This window comes from Herpailurus yagouaroundi, unplaced genomic scaffold, assembly GCF_014898765.1.
Source record: "Herpailurus yagouaroundi ecotype Mexico unplaced genomic scaffold, PumYag 182, whole genome shotgun sequence".
Taxonomy (NCBI): Eukaryota; Metazoa; Chordata; class Mammalia; order Carnivora; family Felidae; genus Herpailurus; species Herpailurus yagouaroundi.
In genome coordinates this window covers 54,184,336-54,203,493 of record NW_024412413.1, presented here as the reverse complement: position 1 = coordinate 54,203,493, position 19,158 = coordinate 54,184,336, and the positions used below count along the sequence as shown (strand labels likewise).

Sequence of the window (19,158 nt, the reverse complement as noted above, 5' to 3'; positions counted from 1 at the left end):
CTGTTGAAGTCCGTTGTTAGTCAACAGTGGTCCGTAAGGGATACAGTCACCCAGTCTTTGGACCACAAAAATCTTTATTTTTGCTTTTAATCTTGCATGATAGCTTTATTGGGTATAGATTTCTAGATTGACCATTATTTCCCCTCGGCAGTTTAGAGATAATATTTCATTTATTCTGGCTTCTCTTTTTGAGAAGTCTGTCTTGTATCATTTCTTTGCAAGTAACAGTCTTCTCGGTAGCTTTTAAGTTTTTACTGTTGTTTTGTTAGGATGCTATGAAGTTACACTAAGAACAGTGAGGATTCCTTTTTCTCTATCATGGTTGGAAATTTGTTTTACTCTTTCAAATGAGAAGATATTTCTTTGATTTTGGAAAATTCTCAACTGTGAGCTTTTTGAATATTGCTTGCCCTCTATTTTTTATATTTTCTACCATTAGACCTTTTCATTTTACCTTCCAGATTTCCACTTATTTCCCATTCTTTTTTCTCTCTCTGTGATTTAAATTCACTAATTCCTGCTTTAAGCAGTTTACTCTTCAATCCATTCAGTACAGTTAACCCTTCAACAACACAGAGGTTAGGGGCACCGACCCCTGCACAGTCAAAAAGCCAAGTAGAACTCTTGACCCTCCCAAAACTTTATTAATAGCCTATTGTTCCCTGGAACCTTTACTGGTAACATAAACAGTTAACATGTATTTTGTATGTTATAGTTATTACTGTAAACTTACAATAAAGCTTGAGAAAATGTTTTTTAAAAATTATAAGGAAGAGGAAACATATTTACAGTATTCTGTCAAAAAAAAATCCATGAACAAGTGGACTCATGAAGTTCAAACCTATGTTATTCAAGGGCCAACTATAGTAACTTTATTTCAGTGACATACTTTCACCATTGTGAATGTTCATCTGGTTGTTTTCCACATCTACCTTTTCTTACCTTGTGGTTCTATGTGTACATGTTTAAAGTTTCAACCTGTTCTGTTGGGTTTTCTTGGTGAGTTAAAGGGAAGGCTCCATTGTATGTAGTTATCCTTTCTCATAGTGGATTTGAAGGTAAGACAGAAGTTTCTCTTCAGTAAGGGTTGTTTGTGCCCTCAGTTACAGAGAGAGCTTTGGATTTGCCTTTACTGGGAGACACTCTGGGTTTTTCTAGCTGTAGAACATATAATTTCTTGGTTTTAGGATTCCCATACCACAGGAGTGGTGTGAGGTTGAACTTCACACTTTTCCTGTGTGGTGAGCCTACCCAACTGTAACCCTCACAGAGCTTCAGTTTCATTGGGTTCTTGCCATCACCCACGCATCCGTGTGTTTCAAGGAAGGACGGCCCCAACCTGAGTGGGAGGCTTAGGGAGAATGCCTAGGATCACTTCTTCCAACACTGCTGCCAGGAGCTCAGATTCCTCCACATGACTTCTCTTTATCAGACTTCTCTGGTGAGTGTGGTATCCCCCTCTGTGAAAGAGCAGTCCGTGTGGACAACTGAAGGGGACTGATTAGATGCTGTGTTCAGGGACTTAATGGTACAGCTGAACTCCAGGACCAATTTCCTGACATTTCCTTCAGGCTACAGGAGACCCAGTACTGAAATGGAGTGAGAAACATTCAGGTAAAATGAGGTGACCTGCAGAACGCTTTCCTCATAAATGATCACCTCAACACAACCCCAGAAACCAGCTCTTGGAAGGAGGTTGTTTGCCCCAACTCCAGTATTCACCCAGGCTGGTGGCCATTTCAGAGTATACTGACATCCACATTTAAGAGCCAACTTGCCTTGGGCATGAAACCATTTGTAAGGTTGCGTTTTTATCAAAACCAGTAGGAGAAAAAACAACTTTCTCTGATGGTAAAAAACTGGGTCTCCTCGCTCCCATTTGGTTTTCCTCCAAGGGAAACCTGACAAGGGCTGCCTGGTTGGGGACTCAGAAAGAAACGGCTACATGAGACAATAAAACAGGACAGCTCTACAGATGTTGGTACTGAGGCTGACCACAGGGGCATACGCGTGCCAAAGACAGAGTCAACACATGAAATTTAAGTACAAGTACTCAGGAGAGCAACAAAGAATATGGTGCAGCTGAAGACAGTGACAGGGAAGTGGTTTCCAGTACCCCCGGGCCGGGGCTGTGAGGCAGGCTTGAGGAGCCTGGTGATCTAGAAACTGACGTGGAGCAGAGGAAGGGCCATTCTCGATCGCCTTTCTTCGGAATGCTCGGTCAGACTGCAGGAGAGAACTGCTGGAGCAGTTTGAAGGTTTCACTCTCCTGTAAGAAAGAATCTCCCTGGGAGACAAGTTTTGTATTTTGAGAACATTTTTCTTCTCTAGCTGAAGCTTTCAATATTGATCAGCAAAGCTCTGCTCAAAGAAATGGCTGCTAGGGAGGGAGCTGACTTGGCAGGCAGCACAGGGCTTGGCTCAGAGGCTTCCTCAGGCTCTGAGGGGGAGGGAGCAGAGAAAGGACAGCAGGGGAGGGAAAAAAAAAAACAAAACAAAGGGAAGAGGGCTGAACAACTATGGGAAGGCCAGGAGCTCTGTTCACTAACAGGGTGGAAGGAGGCCGATAAATCCTCAATTGTCTCTGTTGTCCCAGCCACGTCGGTGGCACTTCTTAGTTCTTTCACCTCTCCAGCAGGGCGCACAAAGGGCTCAGGGTGTGGGCGCAGGTTGCCTAGGGTCCAATCCTGGTTCCCTGCCGCCCTCCGCCCAGATGGGCACTCTGGAAAAATTCCTTAGCCTCTTGGAGCCCCTCTTTTCTTACTTATAAATCTGGAATGATGATAGTGCAAACCTCAAAGGCTCCTCCAAGGAATGAACGAGATCCTTCCACAAAGCATTCAGCACAGTCTTGGGTCACTTGGGTCAGAGATCAGTAAACGTTAGCTACCATTCTCCCCATTAAACGTAAGATACCTTTGTCTTCCCCGAGAGATTTGCCTTCAGTCATCCACCTCTTTCTTACGGAGTCTGTTTCTCAGAGAAACCACATTTGAATCAGCACTGGTGTCAAAAATACTGTCCATTTCAGGCCTCAGGCTATAACCGTGCCTTAAAGGCTTTAATAGTTCTAGTTGGGTGGGAACTGCTATTTGCCATTTAGATGGTACAGATCTGGGGCTTTCGTGGCAGGAACTGGGGGATTAATGGGTTCCAAATATTTGCATATAAAAGGCAGCGTCCATCTGCTGATGCCCAGCAGTAATAGAGTGTGATGGGAACAGGAGGAGGAACCTTTTTTGCATTCTGAGCAGGCCTCTGAAATTTAAGAGGTAGAAAAGCTCTCCTAAGCTTTGGAACATTGGCAGGGATCTATGGTGACTGGGTGGGTGGGGGGGGGGGGGTGAGGGGTGGCTTGGAGAGGGCTCCTTATTGTACTTGGAACCAGGCAATTCATCCCGGGAGGAGGCATGACTTAGGCTCACTGCTGGGAGCTGACCCACATGTGTCCCTTGTCCAGCTCTGAAGTCACTGAAACCACTCGTCACAGCTTCTGTCCCCTGCCCAGGGCATGGGGATCCCAGTCAGGTGGAACACCCTGACACACTGGAATAATGATGGCTACTGTCCGTGAAACGGCCACTGTGTACATTAGGGGTTTATGTGGCAGCAGGTGCAAGGCCACAGTCTGGGGAGAGCTGCCCACCTCCATGGGAGAGGGTGAGAACATTGGTCAGGCCTTCTCCACCCTTGTGCCCCTGGCATCTCCTCCCTGGTTCCTTAGGTGGTGCATGTTTGTTTTAGTTTGTATCCCAAACAGCAAAATTTCAATGTGAGAGGGAGCAGTAGACCATTTCCTTTTCAGTCTTCCCTGGCAAGCCCTTTAAAATGCCCTGATGTTCCAACTAAGTGGCCACACAGCTCTGCTCCAGCAGCCACATAAACAGCAGTGAGGGAGGCAAGATGGGCCTGGCTGCGTGCTGTTTAGAGGCAGGCTCGCAGGCTGGCTTCCAAGTTCTCATGGGTCTAAATACGCTCAACATTGCAAAAGAAACAAAAATGCAGATTTTATCTAGTCTTCAAACAGCAGATCAGGCACTCACAAATTTGTTCCTAAGACATGTAATTGATACTGGGGAGGGGGGAGCCGCCCCGGTGGTGGTGAGGGAACCCTTCCTTTTTGCATCTGAGGCATAGTTTTTCAAAACCATGTGGTGCTGGTAGAAATTAGTTCAGCTAATTCACGGAAAGATTTCACAAAAAGAACTTTAGTCTTTTGCCAAAATAAATTTCGTATTATCGAGGAAATACAAACTGGCACTTAAGAGCTGCATCAGTATACTGCTGTCAGTGTTGGTGGGTGTTTTGCTACTAACTTCCCACTGATTAATCTCTTCGTCATCAAGGCACACAGATCCGAGTCTTGGAGAGCTGGACCTGAAGAGTGACATCTGAAGGAGAACCATCAAGACGGCTTCTCTTATTAGGGAAATGCTCTGTGGAATTTACATTATATGGGTACTTACAGATTTAATACCCCATAATAAGCGCCTTGAGTGTCATGGCAGGAAGACTGAGGATCATTAGGTCCAAGTTACAAAGATGAGATTTCCACAGACAGGTTTTGGGCAATCGAGGACTGGCAGAGCCTTGCAAAGTTATGCTTTGGCATTTGGAATATGGCTACATACTATGCTTTCATGTTTGGTTAACTGTTCTTTGGCTCTCTTTCCCCTTGGCCTTACCCATGCCCTTACCCCTTAGTAATACTGACAATTTCTTACTTTCTGACGAAATATCAAGCATCCTCTTTGAATGTTTACACACATGCCTCCATTTTGAATATTCCTCGCAAGAGATCTACCGCTAAGCCTTCAGCCTGACAGAGGGGATAAGTCAATCCTAGATATTTTGCCTCAGAAAAGCCCTTCCAGGCCTTTCTTTGAGCACCGTCTCCAAATTGTGCAGGGTGTGTAGGCCTCAAAAGAGAATCTCACTGGTATTACAGAGAACTACAGGTTGTGCAGCCCAACCTTCGTGACTTCCAACCATCCGACTCAAGTGCTAGCTTGGTAGATTTCCTATACACGGTCCAATTCATAACCCCACGAAGACTCCCACACCTGCCAGCCCTGCTATACTTCAGGGAATACTCCCATCAAAAGAAAAGAAAAAGGGAAGGAAGATGGGAAGGAAAGAAGGGACTGAGGGAGGAAGGAGTCCCACCACACTCCTTCTGACTTGTCCATAACGCCTCCTTTTAATTTTCTGGTTCCTTTGTGGAGACAGTTCAAAACAGCAAAAGGACTTCATAAGATAGAGTCAAGAAGATCAGACAGCTTATTTTGACTCCATCTCTGCCTGAGAGGATGGTGTGCGGGTCAGAAATTCACAAACCTAATCTTTATGCTTCCCTCACTCTGTACTGTGGAGGGGGAGGTGCTATTTTAAGTTCCTTGTTGGGAAGGATATCATCACAGGAAGACAATGCTGGCAGTCACTAAGAAGAAAAGAAAAAGACAAAGGAAACAACCTACACGTAACATTAAAAGCAAAGTCATCCAAAGGCAACCCCCCAAAGTCCTGCCTGTCACAGGGCTAATGGTCTGCCTCTTTCTGTTGTGCTACATTCTAGACAAAACTGTGTTAACTCAGCAGAACCCAGAGTAAAGCAGCCCCATTCAAAACCTCAAATGAAGAAACATTTTGTGGTTCTTCTCACTTGTTATGTTGCCTTCCCTCCCTCTCAGGCCGCCTGCCCTGGGGGTACACCTTTCCTCTCTCATTTTCTATCAAACAGTAGGCTGACCTCATCTGGTCAGCGCCTCAGGTTTGAACCCTCCTCCTTTCTCCCCCACGACCACATAGACAAAACTTCGGTCCTGGGGTGCATTTGGAGAGAAAGGAATCTTGGCCAAGGAACAGCCCACAGAGCCTCCGGAATTATAAAGTGAGTCTTTCCTCCTCACAGAAATTATAATTTAGGCTAAAACTTATTAGGATGGCTTTCACTCATGTTTGTATTGCACAGGAAGATCAGAACAGCTCCCAATCAAAGTGAACCCCTGTCATGGCTTTTGGGACTGAGCTCTCCATGGGCCACACAAGGGAAAAACTCACAGGGCATGAGCACGGTGCCCACCTCCCAAATTGCACACAGATGTGTACAAATATGTCGCACACGGTAAAGAAAATTTTACACAGCTTCGAAGCCATGAGTGTGAAATAAATTCAGTTTTTCTGATTTCCCGGTATTGTTTAAATTACAAAGGAGCACACGGGGGTAGAGCAACAACCCACATCTCAGGTTTTCACCATCAGATGGCACAGAATGTTTGCTGATTATGGACTAGGATGAACGAATTACACAAATTCCCGTCATTATTACAGACTCCCTTTCCTACAACTAATTTGCACATTCATTAATCTTGTGAGTTCGTAAGGTTGGCCATAACCTGGCCCCTTTCCCTGTCACACCTCATCTGTGGACAGCACAGACTGAGCCCAGTCAGCCCTCCTGACTGTCTGCTTCCTTGACCATGCCATGATCTCCCTCCCCAGCTGCACCTCGCCCTACATTGCCCGGCTCACACTCCTCTGTTCTTTGGGTTTAAATTTAGATATCCCTTCCTGTGGAAGGCTTTCTTGGGTATCCCTTGCTCCCGGTTAGGCTCCTCTCTTTCATCACTTATGTTGTAACTTCCTTATGTTTCCATAACCCCCTCTAGACTCTAACCTCCCAGAGGGCAGGGGCCAGGTCTAAACAGGTTCCCTAATAATATTTCCCAAACGAATGAATCTGAATTGGAGTTATCTGGCAGAGACGAAACCTTTGCCCATGGTCTCCAGCCTGATATTCTCTCTCTTACTAATAAAACTGTGCTCATCTTACAACTTTCCCTTTGACACATCCATCTATCTGATACAGGATTCTTTCTTTGGCTTTGGTTTGCCATCTTCCCCAAAAGGCAGACAAAAAAAAAAAAAATCTTTTTCCTTCCTGCCCTGTTTGTTCCACGGAAATCCCTATAAGCCCTGCTTCTGGAGGCAGTTCTTCTGAACCCAGGAGCCTGCTCTGACCTGGTGTGCACCTGCCCAGCGACAACACTGTCCATGGGTTACTGCTCCCTGGAGGGCAGATTTGTTGCCATGGAGAGAGGTGGGCTGGTAAGCAAAACCAAGCCAGCCTGGAGAGATTAAAAAGAAAAGTGTTCAGTGCCTTTGCACTCATACCTGTCAGCTGGCTTTGCAAAGCTTTATAAAAACAATCACAGTAGAGAAAATCAACGAGAATATTGCTAACAAGCAGGTTATAAAACACAGATTAAAGATAAAAGCTCAACAGGAGAAAAACACATTTAAGTTCAAATAAAAGAATCCAAACAAATGGATACCAAACAAGAGACAGTCAAGCTTCACTTTTTTCCTCAAGGGGTATTTTTTGTTGTGAAATACATGAAACATAGAAACACAGCATCAAACACAGAATAAATTCAACAAACAACAACAACAAACATCACTGCTCTATGAGGTCAGTACTATCGGAACCCCCATTTAACAGTTGAGGAATCTGAGGCACGGAGAAGTCAAGAAACTTCTCCAGGCACACTTCTAAAGTGTAGAAGGGGCAGACCTGGATTTGAACTCAGGCAGTCTGACTAGATTCCCTGCTAGTAAGCACTAGGCTATACTGCCTCTCATACTTTACGTACAAATACTTAACTACAACATGTATATAGTTTCAAAAAAGCATGCATAATCATGTTCCTGCCATCTAGCTAAAGGAAGAGAACATTACCAGGAGTATCTCAGAAGCTCCCCGTTAGCCCTTCCTCAAGCACATACATTCCCCTGCCGCCCGCTACCTCTCCTACCAAAGTAACTATTATCCTGAATTTGGGGTTAATTCCCTTGCTTTTTGTTATAGTTTTATTATCTATATGCCTAAATGATATATTGTTAGTTTTCTACTTCATGTAAATAGAATCATAATATGTGTATTCATCTGTGACTTGCTTATTAAGCTCGACATTATGTTTTGGAGATTTTTCCCTGCTAATGAGCACAAGTCTGGTGCATTCCCTTTTTTGAGCTGTAAAACATTCTGTCCTTAGTTCATCCATCCTATGACATGTGTGTTGATTGCAGCTTTTGTAATAAGAACAATTCTGTGGATCTCTTTTTGAGAGCACCAGGTCACCAGATCTTTTAGCAGCACCAGATCACCCAGATGGTTGGTTAAAACACCAACTGCTGGGTCCCACCACTGGAGTTTTATTTGGTAGATGTGGGGTGAGGCCTGAGAAATTGCATTTGTAACATGTGCTCAGAGGATGCTGGTGCCATGTGAGCCAAGGACCGCACATTCAGAACCACTGCTCCAGGGTACAGAACTAGGAGAACTTCGAGTCACAGGGTATACAAACGTCCAACTTCACGAGGGACGCCAAGTGTGACCAGTCCTGTCTACAAATTCACAAAACCGTCTACGGTTACTCTACGTCTTTAATTTTACCTCTCTGCTTACTGCATTTGAGTGTTTTATTTTGTTTTTTTGTTTGTTTTTTTAAGCAGGCTTCACACCCAGCACAGGGCCCACCGTAGGGTTTGAAGTCACGACCATGAGACAAGACCTCAATCTGGACCAAGAGTTGGATGCTTAACTGATTGAGCCACCCAGGCACCCCTGCAGTTGAGTGTTTTTTAATATATTTATTGAGGTGCCTGGGTGGCTCAGTCAGGTGGGTGACTGACTCTTAGATGTCGGCTCAGGTCACCATCTCGCAGTTCATGGGATCAAGTCCCAAGCTGGATTCTGCGCTGACAGGGTGGAGCCTGCTTGGGATTCTCTCTCTCTCTCCATCTCTCTCTGCCCTTCTCCTGCTCTCTCTCTCTCTCTCAAAATAAATAAACTTAAAAAAATATATATTTACTGGCCATTAATATTCTTCTGGGTCATGAGTGTTTGGTTCTTGCTCATTTTTCTAGCGGGTTGCTGAGCTGTCAGCACAGAGCCCGATGCACGGCTCGAACCCACAACCATGAGATCATGACCTAAGCCGAAGTAGGACACTTAATGGACCAAGCCACCCAGGTGCCCCAATTATGTTTAATTTTTTGAGGAACCGCCATATTGCTTTTCATAGCGGCTGTACCATTTTATATCCTTAAGAGTAGTGCACAAGGGTTCCAATTTCTCCACATTCTCACCAACACTTGTTATTTTCTGGTTTTTCTTTTTTTTTGTTTTTTTGTTTTTTTTTTAAATAGCTATCCTAATGGGTAGGGTGATAGCTCATTGTGGTTTTGATTTGCACCAATTTACATTCCCACCAATAGTGTGCGAGGGTTTCCTTTTCTCCACATCCTTGCCAAACTTATTATTTATCTTTCTGATACTAGCAATTCTGACTGGTATGAGGTGATATCTCATTGTGGTTGATTTGCATTTCCTTGATTAGTGATGTGGAACATCTTTTCGTATGTCTGTTGGCTATCTGTAAGTCTTCTTTGGAAAGAGGTTTATTATTCAGGTCCTCTGCTCATTTCTTGTGTGTTTGTTTGTTTTTTCCTCACCTGGGGTGTTGAGTTGCCCTTTATTGGATATATCAAATACTGCAAAAATCTTCTCCCACTCAGTAGGTTGCCTTCTCATTTTGTTGATGGTTTCCTTCCCTGTGCACAAGCTTTTTAGTTTGAGGTAGTCCCAATTATTTATTTTTGCTTTTGTTTCCCCTCCCTGGGGAAACACATCCAGGAAACTATTGCTAAGGCCAAGAGTTTATGACCTACGTTTTCTTTTAGGAGTTTTATCATTTCAGGTCATTAATCTTTTAGTTTACTTTTGTGTATGGTGTATGAAGTGGTCTAGTTTCATTCTTTTGCATGTAGCTGTCCAGTTTTCCCAACACCATTTGTTGAAGACTTTCTTGTCCCCATTGTATATTCTTGCCTCTTTTGTAGGTTAAGTGACCATTAAAAGGTGGCCTTATTTCTGGACTCTCTATTCTGTTCCATTTGATCTATGTGTCTATTTTTGTGCCAGTAAAATACTGTTTTGATTACTACAGTTTTGTAGTATATCCTTATATCTGGGATTGTGATACCTCCAGCTTTGTTCTTCTTTCTCAACACTGCTTTGGCAATTCAGGTCTTTTGAGGTTCCATACAAATTTTATGATTATTTTCTTCTAGTTCTGTGAAAAATGCTTTTAGTATTTTATTTATTTATTTATTTATTTATTTTTTGCTTTTGGTATTTTAATTGAGTTTGAATCTAGATTGCTTTGGGTGGTGTAGACATTTTAAGAATATTAATTCTTGTAATCCATGAACATGGGATATCTTTCCATTTTTTTTCTTCTTCAATTTCTTTCCTCAACGTCTTACAGTTTTCAGAGTACAGGTCTTCACATCCTTGGCTAAATTTATTCCTAGGTATTTTATTCTTTTTGATGCAATTGTGAATGGAACTGTTTCCTCGTATTCTCTTTCTGATAGTTTGTTGTTAGTTGTATAGAAATTCAACAGATTTCTGTATATTGATTTTTTTATCCTGCCACTTTACTGAATTCACTGATCATTTATTTTTATCATATATTTGTTCTCTGTTTTCTTATCTATAACTTTTCCTTCCATTACTTCTGTGTTTGCTTTCACTTCTTAAATTAGATACTGTTGTTGAAATAAGGACCACAGATCTAAATTTTAAAATTAGGACAGGTATTGGGGTGCCTGGGTGGCACAGTCAGTTAAGTGTCTGACTTCGGCTCATCATGATCTCACAGTTCATGAGTTCGAGCCCTGTATCTGGCTCTCTGCTGACAGCTTGGGGCCTGAAACCTGCTTCAGATTCTGTGTCTCCCTCTCTTTCTGCTCCTCCCCCACTTGCACTCTGTTTATCACTCTCACAAAAATAAACAGTAAAAAAAAAAATCAGGACAGGCTTTTACTAATAGTCTGCACTCAGGAAAAGAACATATGACTTACAAGTAGATAGCTCTACTCCTTTGGCTCCTAGCACCTACAGGTTATACGAAGTCTTTAGGTACATGTTTATGGGTATAATATAGGCAGAAATAGCCCCATGACACAAGTCAGCTCTCAAGGTCTTACTCAGAAAATCTTTCTCTGTGGTAAAGAATCTACAGCTTGTGGCCAGGGGTTCCTTGTGGTAACAGAGTTCTGGGAAAAGGTATCTTATGACATGGAGGGGATGTGGGTACTCCTGGCAGGTTGGGGTGAGCATAGTCTTCATCTATGCATAGTTCATTAGACGAGAAAAGAAAAAAAGCCTCAGATTCAGCCTTTCAAGTTTTGATATGCAGTATTCTTCCCATTATTTAAACCCTTAGTTATTTCTAATTTCTATTATAATTTTTTGATTTGTCAATTATCTAGAAGTTTGTTTTCTGATTCCCTGTAGGTTTTCTCTCCCTTAATTAGTCTCAGTTATATATTCTATTTGTTTTGTAGTCTTTTTAGCTATTAAAACACATTTAAAGTCTAAAGCTAAACGTGTATAAGAGAACCTCTTTCCAAATAGAATCGTAGTATACTGTAGCCAATTACTACCCCCGTTGCCAATTTATTGTGCAGTTTTTATTCAGTATTTTAATTCTATCATTTTTTACTACCACACATTAGACATCCTTGTTTCTGTTTTGCACAGTGAATATATCTACAAATTTACTAAGATCCTAGCTTAATCCATTCGACTTCTCAGATCTTCCATCTGGATATATCCTTCAGAATTTTCTTCCACGCAGTTTGGTTGGTGTTAAAACTCCTCACATTGTGTTTTGCCTGAAAATGTCCTCAACTTATCCTCTTCAATGATATTTGTACTACATTAGAAAATTCTTTCATATATGTTAAAGAAAAACTTACATGTTAATAAAATATTCTTTTCTTAGGCAATTGAAGATATAACTCACTATCTTTTGGCTCCTATTGTTGTTTCTGAAAAGTCAGCTTTCAGTCTAAGTGCTATTTATATATGTATCTGTTTTGTCTCTCTTTCTGGCTGCTTTTAGTAGTTTGTTTGTTTAAAGTTCTTCAGTTTCACTATGACATACCTACTTATAATTTTCATTTCTTCTGCTTGAGATTTGTTGGGCTTTCTGGATCTTCGGTTCATTATCATCCAACAATTCTGGAACTTTTTCTTTTTCTTCTCATCTACAGTATTTCCTTCCGGAACTCTACTGAGAGCATCTTAGGTCATAACCCTAGTCTCATAATCTCATTTTACATTTTCCCTCCTCTCTGTCTCTCTGAGCCCTATTATGGATTATTCAGATCCATTTTCCAGCTCACTAGTGTTCTCTTCAACTGTCTCTAATCTGTTTAATGCATTAAGTTTGTAATTCTTATTTTTATATTTGTTATCTCCAGAAGTTCTATTTCCTTACTTTTAAAATCTGTGCAATCAATTTACAGTCTCTGGTCCATGTTCCTGTTTTCAGTGCTTTAAAAAATTTTCTTAAATGTTAAAATATTCATTTGTATTTTTGACTGATAAATTCAAGAATGAAGTATTTACAGGTCCCACTCCACTGTCTGCTGTTTTTACTGGCTTTTATGCACAATAATTGTTTTCCTTGTGTTCGAAGTCAAAGCTGCCTTTCTCCTGAGAGGAATTTCTATTTATTTCTGAGGGTCACCTAGAGTTGTTGAGGATATTTACATTGCCATTATGCTACAAAGGAAAACTACTTTAATCTTTCTCTCTTTCCCCAAGGTTTCTCAAAAGAAATAATTTCCCAACAGATAAAAATCACTGCTGGGAGCATTGGTATTGCTCTCATCAGGAGGATCACAAATTGGATTATTTCCACTTTGGAATTATGAGGGAAGAATGTGAGAAACATATGCTGTCAAAATATCTTACAAATCAAATTCTCTATACCACTTGCATCTAGGTTCAACTTGAGGAGGGTTTTTACTTGGCTGTGAAAGTACTTCTAATAAGAAATGTTATCCCTTTTGCAGTTTGGTTCCTAATCCATATCAGCTCTACTACAAATCATGAATGATGAAAAGTGCATGATTATTAGTTATTGTAGTCACACCGTGTAAAACTGGCGGAAGGTGTAACCCTACAACCATAAAAATACACAAACCTGTGAGGGTCGTCTGGATCACAGTTAGGAAGAAACTGAGAGATGGCTTCTGCCACTTCTTCATTTGATAAAACATCCCAGAGTCCATCGGTGGCCAAGATCAGCACATCATCTGCTCCATGCTCATATTTGGAGAGATCGTAGACTCTTACCTGAAAAGAATGGGAATACTCCTACTTAAGAAATTGGGAGCACGTTATTTCCCATAACAAACTGGTTTCGGAATTCTTTTCTTCTCCCACCTCGGCTAGGGGTTTTTAGGTGCGCGCTCTGAAGTACTTGGTTGTGCAACCAGCTTTGTGGCCATGGGTAGCCTCCTTTGGAGACTTGCTGTATAGACATATGGGACTCAACAGGTGAGCTTAAGGGTTGACAAGGAAGAATTAATTGAAAAAAATTAATGCCTGAGACATAGCTGGAACGATACTTGTAATAGATACTGTGCGCGAGCCAGAAAAGCAACCTGAGGCTTGCTTCCTTCCTTCCTTCCTTTGCACACCCATTCCACAAGTAAGGGCCTGCTGTGTGCCAGGTACTCTATGTATAAAGATGAACAACAGGGGTACCTGCGTGGCTCAGTAGGTGAAGCCTCTGACTTCGGCTCAGGTAATGATCTCACTCAGTTTGTGGGTTCGAGCCCTGCGTCAGGTCTGTGCTGACAGCTCAGAGCCTGGAGCCTGCTTCAGATTCTGTCTCCCTCTTTCTCCGCCCTCCCCCCTCTCATGCTCTGTCGCTGTCTCTCAAAATTAAATAAAATGTTAAAAAAAATTTTTTTAACCTTAAAAAAAAAAAAAAAAGATGAATAACAGATTTCCCTGCTTCTTAGCTCTGTCTTTTGGAGAGATAAGGCCAGCCCTGGATCTTTAGTAGTTACTCTGTATTTGTCTAGGACTGAGGAGACACTTTATTTAATGGGCTCACTTGAATCACATTTTGGCTTACCTGTTTGAGCCCCAAGGAGCAGGATTTCTTTCCTGTAAGGATGGGGCTCAGACACTACACTCAGGTTTAAGAGGCCTTAATCTAGCCTAAATTATAAAGGACACATGCTGAGTCTGAATCTCCCAAGTGGGTCTTGGCAAACTTGTAAGTCTCCTCATCTCTAGTACCTGGAATGACTTGGGATATTTCAATATCCACCTAACCTCTTTGGGGAGGACAGAATAACCTTGATGAAAGTAGTAAGAATAAAAATCAAGCAGTATGTGGGTTAGGCCACAACTCGATTTTCACCCAACTTTGGCGGGAAAAGAGTCTGGGATTTTTTTTTTTCCCTTTTAAATTTTAACATTTATTTATTTTTGAGAGACAAAGAGACGCAGAGCATGAGCAGGGGAGGGCGGGAGAGAGAGAGAGAGAGACATACAGAACCCGAAGCAGGCTCCAGGCTCTGAGCTGTTTGTTAGCACAGAGCCCGACGCGGGGCTCGAACTCACGAACTGCGAGACCATGACCTGAGCCGACGTCGGATGCTCAACCGACTGAGCCACCCAGGCGCCTCAAGAGTCTGGGATTTCATTGCTATTCCCTCCCCATTTGGCAGAACCAGCCCCTGTGTATACACACCTCATGAACTAAGGGCACAGGCAAGTCAACTTCATCAACCTTCCAGTTCCTTCAACCCTTCTCTTTTTTCCCTCCTATCTTCTAAAAGCAAGTCTGAGTAAAAGCTGTAGGTCAGCGGAAGGTCAGGGAGAGGAAGGAGTTTATAGAGTTTAAGCAGCCATGTGTCCCATCACACACAGTCACTGCTAAGTCATCTCAGATCTCGAGAGAATTTGATTCTAAGAGGCCGACAGACTGTTCAAACCCACATCTTTGAAAGCCAAGCCTCCTAGCTTTAGAAAGGTTTGCCCAGGCCTGTGACACCCTGACACAGGGCTGGTCCTGTGGGCTAACAGACTACACCCAGCAGCACAAAACAACAAAATAGCACACGCCTACCGACAGAGCCCTTGGAAAATGAGCTCAAATGAAAAGCAGCCTCCAGGTACCAGGCCTCTGTGGCCTGCTAACTGCGTGGTAACAATTAGCTAATGGCCCGGTGCACGGCCCACACAGAGGAGAAGAGAACTCAGGGGTATACTGGACTGGCTTTTAACATTTTCTCAAAAGGCATATTCACTTTGAGGGTAGAAGTTTACATTCTAGAGAAGGCTCTGTGCCTCATGAGGCCAAATTAAGGAAAACAACAAGGGGGATCTTAAGCTTACAGCAGTCTGGAAAGTCCCAGATGCCAGAATTCGATCCTCAGGGCACTCACTGAATTCATGTGGTCCAGTTTTCACTCTATAGAGGCAACCAAATCCCTTTTGCTTTAATTTGTTGTGACTCCTGGGCGCCACAAATGTTAGAGCAGTGCTTCTTAAATGTCAATGTGCCAGGAATCAGCTGGGGATCCTGCTAAAAGGCAGATTCTAATTCAGTTCTGGGGTGTGGCCGGAGGCTGCCTTTGCAGCTTACTTCCCCGTGATGCTGATGCTGCGGGTCCTTGGACTGCACTCTGAGTAGCGAGGCTGAAGAGAATGCCTACTGGCCCATTTGCAAACAAGGAAATGTAGGCCTTCGTGGCCTCTGTGATGCCTACACAGACTATCCTCTAGGGCAGGCTTTAGAGAGGACAGCAAATGTTGGCTCTGGGCTACCAAGTTCAAGTCCTGGCTCACTGTGTTATTATTTCCAGTATGCGATGACTTTGCCTAAGAGAGACTGCTAGCTTCTTACTGGGGTAGGTCTACAGTACATTTCTGTGAAAATCTGAACTCCACAGAATAAGAAATGTTACAGGAGGTGGGGGAGATGATGTCAGGTGCTCCAGTTCCAATCTTGCGCTTGTAGCTAAATAGGAGATTCCATCTGCCTTCTAGCGCCTTCTAAAAGAAAGATTTCTAGGTCTGAAGATAACATCCATTTAATTTCAGGACTACCCTGGGTTTGGGGTGCCAGAATCGTTTCAAGTGCTTTCTGCTGGCCAAAAACATGTAGAGATCTGAGCTGTTTAAGCTGAAGTTATCCTGCCCACTACTCAGCTGGAGATCTAGCCAACAGAATGGGAGTGGAACGATAAACAGAAACATGTTACAAAATGCTCTCTTCAATTCCATCAATAAATTGAATCCTTCCCTAATTCCGCTATTCACATTTCCACACACAGTTCTCTAATGCTGTTTCATTAGCCAACACGAAAATCCTTTCAAAACCATTCTCGGAGTATTTTTAATGTAAATAATAAAAAGCTGGTCTCAACCCTGTTCCCTGAGGCACTCCCCAATTAACATCCTTTCAGGTTTTTATTGCTACCCTTTATTTCCTGCCCTTTAGCCAATTTCCAAAGGACTTTGCCAACTTTCCACTTACAACTCGTGTCTTGTACATTAACCTGTAATGCAGAACATTTTGTGAAAACGCTCTCAGAAAAACTGGGCTGCAGCACAAGACAACCCGCTTCACGCCCATCCTCCCTGGCGGCAAGGGCTTCAAAGGATTCTGGCGGGCTCTGGAGTCCTGACCTCCTCTCCCTGCAGCTGTTGTTGACTCTCCTCAGTCAGACCACACTCACCTCTCCAAAGTCCCCTCTTCAATTCCGTAAATAGCATCTTGATGTTCCAGGAAGCCTCACATTAAACTAATGGGCTCTGAGGCTCCCCCGGACTCAGACACCAGGAAGAGAGTATCCCAGGCCCCAGTAGGGGCGAGGTGTTTATGCAAACGCCTTTGTCTGCAGGAGAGCTGGAGAACAGGGTCAGGGCTTTGTGTGGCTCCTTCCTGTGTTCCCAGCTGCCCAGAGAGGGAGAGAAAGGCCACAGGAATCCTTGAGATCCTTGCAGTTTTTCAGAGTGATATAATTTGAGCTGCTGAGAGACGGATGGAGCCTGTGTGGGTCCATCTGCCCTCCTAGAGCCGCCTACGTGTTGACTGAGCACTTACTATGTGCCAACTACTCTTCCAGGTGCTGCGGGTACAGCTGTGAACAGAAGTGACGAAGTCCCTCAGAGCATCTACACTAGTAGAGAGACAGACCCACACACTGCAATGTCAGAAGCCGACAGGTGCTCTGAAGAAAAGTCACAGTAAGAAGAGTGACAAGACAGTCCTTGTAGAGGACCTCCCTGGGAAGGCACTGTGTGAACAAAGATCTGAACGAGCGAGGTGATATCCCAGAGTCCCTTCCTGTGCTCCCCCTTCCTTCCCTCAGGGACCTGCCAACCTCTGGGCCCGGTTAGATTGGGGGCTGCAGTGCCACGTGCAGCTGCCAAAGCACTCCTGAGGCAAAGCAACCAACAAGCAGCATCGCTTTCTCTTCCCTGGTCCGCGCAGTCGCCATCCTCCACATCCCATGAGCACGGCATTTGTACCTGCCAGGTCCACGTGTCTGTCTCTTGCACAAGACTGGTTATTCTCAGATTTTAATGTGCTGAAGAATCGCTTGGGGTGCTAACTGAACAAATTTAGATTCAAGGGGCCACTCTTTAAACGTTCCGAATGTGTCGAGCTGCGCCCAGGCACCAGCTTATGTAGGCAAGGGCCAGGTCATTCCAACGCAAGGGGTGGGGGAGCCTAGCCTCGAAGACACGGTCATCGGCAATAAGCTCCTCAAGGGGCAAGGTCTGAACTGGCCTGTTTCTGTCCCCAGAACGCAGAGCATTTGGTGAGCAGTCAATAAATAACCAAGAGAAGCATCTGCCTCATCGGACACTGACCCTTGTTCTGCTTACAGCGAACACCCCTTCAGGTGGTCACCTTCTCTTCCTTCCCAAGATTCAACTTCTGGAGGCCAGAGACCCCACTTTGCATTTCTTCTGTGGGCCTAGCAGTATTTTTTCAGAGTCAATAACAAGAGACCTTCAGGACATACTTACTGAGACAAAGAATAAATGAGAGGAAGGGAGGAAGAAAAATAATACCACGTATGAGATCTAGTCAGAGGACGCTCTAATATGGTGACCGGGCCGATTTAGTTTTTTACCTTGGACACTTCCAAGCAGCCACCCAAATCCAACATGCTGATATTGGACACAAGTAGCAGACTCTTTCCTTTTCTTCCCCTGTCCTCACTGGAGCTGCTAACAAACAAAAAACTCAGTGTAAGGGAGTGGGCAGGAAAGAGTCTGGGGGCACAGAAGAGCCTTGGCTAATGTGCCCCTGAAGGAGCCAAGTGCTGACTGCTCTCGCAGGACCCTCGGCTTCAGAGCACTTAGAGACGTCCTTAACATCATCGCCGGGCATCTATTTACACAGGAGCTTGTGATTAAAGCGAGTCTTTAATCGAGTACTTCTACTCAGGGCTCGGCTGCAGGCTGCTGCTTCAGTGTTTGTGTAATGTGTGTTCACCTCTTTGCTCTATTACTGATGACATTTCAATGACATGTTGGGAGGGCTCACACTAGTGTAAGCTGACGCCAGCTTCTTGAAGCTACTTTAAAAAAGAATCCATCGGTGGGAATGCAAGCTGGTGCAGCCACTCTGGAAAACAGTATGGAGGTTCCTCAAAAAACTAAAAATAGAACTACCCTACGACCCAGCAATTGCACTACTAGGCATTTATCCAAGGGATACAGGTGTGCTGTTTTGAAGGGACACATGCACCCCCATGTTTATAGCAGTACTATCAACAACAGCCAAAGTATGGAAAGAGCCCAAATATCCATCGCTGGATGAATGAATAAAGAAGACGTGGTATATATATACAATGGAGTATTACTCGGCAATCAAAAAGAATGAAATCTTGCCATTTGCAACTACGTGGATGGAACTGGAGGGTATTGTGCTAAGTGAAATTAGTCAGAGAAAGACAAAAATCATATGACTTCACTCATACGAGGACTTTAAGAGACAAAACAGATGAACATAAGGGAATGGAAACAAAAATAACATAAAAACAGGGAGGGGGACAAAACAAGAGACTCATAAAAATGGAGAACAAACTGAGGGTTACTGGAGGGGTTGTGGGAAGGGGGGATGGGCTAAATGGGTGAGGGGCACTAAGGAATCTACTCCTGAAATCATTGTTGTGCTATATGCTAACTAATTTGGATGTAAATTTTAAACAATAAAAAATGAAAATATTTTTTAAGAAATCCATCGATTCTTCCAT

At 43.4% G+C, this 19,158-nt stretch overlaps 1 protein-coding gene and 1 long non-coding RNA gene across 4 annotated transcripts in view; one reads left to right on the top strand and one right to left on the bottom strand.

Annotated features, from left to right (window-relative positions):
* Positions 1 to 19,158, bottom strand: part of PPM1H (protein phosphatase, Mg2+/Mn2+ dependent 1H) — a 265,584-nt gene that overhangs the window by 8,974 nt on the left and 237,452 nt on the right. For 2 of the 3 annotated variants that reach the window (XM_040491532.1, XM_040491533.1), the window contains exon 9: positions 13,065 to 13,216. The exons of the other annotated variant lie outside the window; for it this stretch is intronic. In XM_040491532.1, the coding sequence (XP_040347466.1) occupies positions 13,065 to 13,216 (152 nt within the window). The remainder of the gene's footprint in view (positions 1 to 13,064; positions 13,217 to 19,158) is intronic. 3 annotated transcript variants of the gene reach the window in all.
* On the top strand, positions 13,212 to 17,956 carry LOC121040836 (uncharacterized). Its single transcript, XR_005795469.1, has 2 exons — positions 13,212 to 13,420; positions 17,014 to 17,956. It is a non-coding gene; the product is annotated as an uncharacterized LOC121040836 (long non-coding RNA).